Genomic DNA, 3,994 nt, shown 5'->3' with positions numbered 1-3,994 from the left:
ATTGCAATATAATTGTATATTAGAGATGAGCAGCATACATTTTGGTGGGCTGGGCTGTGGAGGAATATGGACCTGTGGTATGTCATGTACAACACCCTCTCCTCTTGTAGCTTTGGTCTAAGGGATGCATTGCATTGTGAGGTCAGCTGTGTGTATTCATTGTTTCATGGCTTACAACCCAGCTCTTTAGACAGACATGCACTATACAGGTAGAAGGGTAGAGGGGGGGTTAAAAGAGGCTATTGACGTGCACAGTTGACTTTAGCTCTGGTCCAGGTCGTTGTTGTGCGTTCCACTACCAAGGTTAGTAGAAGAATGTGCACTAACGCCCTGGACCAGGTTGACTCAAACTACCAGTTGGCTAATCTATATATGCATGCATACAAATACTGCTAATTGAACTGTAGTATAACTGCAGTATGTAAGACATACAGCATGTTTAGGGCTGGTTACTCACCCTCCTTTGCTGGTCGTTTGACCTCCGCACTGATGTTGCACACCTGCCCAGCACGGATTTGCGGAGTCAGGCATCCCTCCGTTTGGGGATTTAAAGGCAAAACCACGTTGTTAAGCACGAGCATACTCTCTGATTCTCTGTCGCCTAGGTGCTGGGGACAGGTGCATTTCGAATACACTATTCCACATGATTCCACCGTTCCTTTCTCCGATTTCAGGCAGTTCTCCAGCCACGTGCACAGCACCTGACACCCGAATTGACTGGGGCTCGCCTTGTTCAAGACCAAGAATTCCACCACAGACTTCTCCTCTTCGTCCGTCTTCTGCAATCCGTTATAATCGTGAGGGAAAACCCTCCGTAGCTGCACGAAATTCTTGTCATACTGCAAAAATGTATACATATTCTTGGAATCACACAGGTACACTATAGACTCGTTGTTTTTCAGCAATTCATTGATCTTCTCATGCGAGTAGTGATCGAATTGATAAGCAAGCAGAGAGAACTCGGAGCAGCTCATGTCTCGTTTGTATAGTTTAAGGTAGATGCTGTATTTGGTAGGGTCAGGGTTCTCCAACGTCCATGTGCAGTTCGTGTAGTTCTTGGGAAACATCTCAGTCACCGAGTAAGATCCATATATGACCCCCTTGACCAAAGTGGAACACCAGTAGTCTTGTGCACCAGTTAATCCAAACATAACCAGGAGATAGGTGGAAAATATATAAATCAACTGGTTACGAATAGCCTTCATCCTATGTCATTTGGCCTGCAAGGGGGAGAGATGTAAAAATGACACCAAGGACTCTAAAGACACAATTAGTAACAGTAAATAACTTTAACCTGTGTAGGCATAATACAGGGTGATCTGATTATACCAAAGTTTGGTTCGTGGTGATGCCTCAACCTTTCTGCCTTGGAAAACACCTGTCCAACCGTCATCATTCTTGTTCCACTGTTACATTATGGCGGGCAGTCTCCTGCTCCTCTCCCTAGATGCCTTTTGCAAGAAAAATAAAACTTTGGACAAACACTGCCACCTTGTGGTTCATATGGTTGCTGGATTTGGGGAAGTCCGCATAAGGGATCAATGAATCTCGTGTCAGTCGTTATTGAGTTGTAATTAATTAATTAACCGATTGGCAGAACTAGGGAACCGTCAATCTTTGGAGTATTTCGAATGTGGTGTGGCTCGCTTGTTCATTATATTTGTGTCCATCACCAAGAAAGAGAGATGTGTGATTGTGAACAGATAGGGACAGATAGGCTGCATGTGGTATTTTATTGGATGTGAGTTCATTTTGCGCAACTGTGCTCTCCATTACGCATCGTGGAGCGGTGCTTTAAACCATCGATGTTCATTTCGATGAGAATAATGAACTGGATTATGTCTCTCAATGTATTCCAAGTCCCTGCCAAAAAGGGTTCTGATTCTGTGTCAATTTTTTATCAACCTTGGATTTCCGAATCCGAGTCCACACTGCGTGATAGGCTGTAGGCTATGTTACACGCCCATCCATCCAACCTGTATCTTTCCTCAATTATAGTGGGCTAAGAACTGGTTTGGAATGCCATTATACACTAATTTCATATAAAGACTCAGTGGGAGGTGAACCAACCCACACATTGACACAAAAACAGCACCGTGTACCCAGTCCCGATTTCGTTAACATAACTAACATGAGCTTTCTTCTCCTCCCTTACAGGCAGCTAATGATACCTGTAACGTTCTTCCATCTACTAATAGACAGAGCTAGATCACGTATCGAGTCACGAGAGAGAGAGAGAGAGAGAGAGATAGAGAGAGAGAGAGAGAGAGAGAGAGAGAGAGAGAGAGAGAGAGAGAGAGAGAGAGAGAGAGAGAGAGAGAGAATGCAATGCATGAGATGTCCTGATTGTATTAATCCTGCAGGCATTGCAGCTGTGAGCAGAGCCACGGTGGTGTGTGTGTAGGCGGTGGATTAAGTCTATAGAATATTCTTCTGAGAATATGAGAATAGTCAGATTTCGAACATTGAGGACTATAAGCTTAATTTGAGGACATTAGTATAGGTTATGCATGATAAAATGACAAGGAATGCGATATAATATAATGGCATATTATACTGCCATATGGACTGAACGTTGTCTTTTGGTATGGGACCTGTTCATATAGTAACTAAATACTATTTTTCTGCAAATATTCTCACTAATGGATAGATAATTATTGCATTATCACTGTCTATAAGATTCAGAGGGTACATGCCGTTCTCTGAAAACAGAAGTCATATTGCTAAACGGACATGGTTTGAGCGCTTATCGAGGATTACAATTTGGTAGAGGACGCAGAAAACATCCGTTTATTTTACTCTAAAATTAAAGTTGTTTTTCCTCCAGTTTTGCAAAAGGATATGAATACGATGAAATATCAGCTCAATCCCATTTCACTGATACTGATTTTTGCCCAATTTTGATAAAAGGCGCACAGAAATACATCTGTTAACTTATTCCAACCCTGTGTAGTCTATGTGTGTCCGTTCCATGGTTGGAATGCCTCGACGCATGTTAGAGTTTATTAATTCGAAACAGAGATACAATGCTGCAGCCACAGAAATGTTGATCGAGATGGAATATTTGAACTTTCAGACTAGGCTATATCCGTAAAACTGAGAGCGTTGCAGTAGCCTAGCTGGCTTGGAATCTGTTGGTATTATCTGAATGCCAGGCTGCTTTAGCTGCCTACAGCCATAATATTATAATTATAATTATTATAATTATAATAATAATGATAATATTGATAATAAAAGTAATTTTATCCCAAAATTACCTTACACTCCGGAAGCTATGGCTATTTTTCCAAAATACTTGACCACATCCTTTATGAAGAGCAAAATGTGCTGTCTCCTTGCGAATCGAGACTTCCCATAGCCCACAATAGAAGTCCAATGCAACAAGATGATAGTCAATGGACAAAAAAATGCGTTAGACTCCGGTCTGGCTCATCTCCTCCGCGTCGCTTTTTTCCATCAAAACGGACCCAGTGTGAAGCGAAACAACTCGCGACAGCCCGATAGAGAAATAGTAGAATGATGAGGGGGGAGAAAAATCTACAAAATTACCGTGAAGGTATATCTCTATGGATCATCGGCGGGGCCCCGCGTTTCTTTTCTCCAGAGATATTAGCCTATAGAGACGAGGCAGCAGGTAGTCCACAAAAATCCTTAGCGGACGGATGTTTGAATACTGAGTAAGTATAGAGGAGAGATAGAAACCGCTTTGCTCGCTCGCCCTGCTTAGGACTGGGGCTGCAATATCACGTCACAGCCACTAAGATAAAGCACGTACGGACGTTTTCTTGCTGCGTCTGGTATACCGCTTTCCCACCCCCACCCTCTGACACTCTTACATAGCCTTCCCTTAATTCAAGGCACAGGGATGTTCCCTTGGACTTGGACCCGAGGTTTTGTGCCCACTGCCCAGACAGACAGGCCACTGCTCCTGACGAACCGGCACATTAGTTTTGGTTTTACCATTCGTTGTTGGAATATTGGAGTCTTTTGGCTG

The 3,994-nt window shown here is 43.0% G+C and overlaps 1 protein-coding gene across 1 annotated transcript in view; it reads right to left on the bottom strand.

The window, feature by feature from the left end:
• LOC311126276 (adhesion G protein-coupled receptor B3-like) overlaps window positions 1-1,205 on the bottom strand; it is a gene marked incomplete at both ends in the record, with an annotated part of 130,830 nt that extends 129,625 nt beyond the window's left edge. The window contains one exon of the mRNA XM_084200287.1: window positions 458-1,205. Coding sequence (XP_084056413.1) covers window positions 458-1,205 — 748 coding nt within the window. The remainder of the gene's footprint in view (window positions 1-457) is intronic.
• Between the last annotated feature and the right edge of the window lie 2,789 nt (window positions 1,206-3,994).

This window comes from Coregonus lavaretus (assembly GCF_964263955.1).
Source record: "Coregonus lavaretus genome assembly, contig: HAP1_SCAFFOLD_551, whole genome shotgun sequence".
NCBI classification, from domain to species: domain Eukaryota; kingdom Metazoa; phylum Chordata; class Actinopteri; order Salmoniformes; family Salmonidae; genus Coregonus; species Coregonus lavaretus.
The sequence above is the reverse complement of the archived record's forward strand: the minus strand, read 5'-3'. Positions and strand labels throughout refer to the sequence as shown.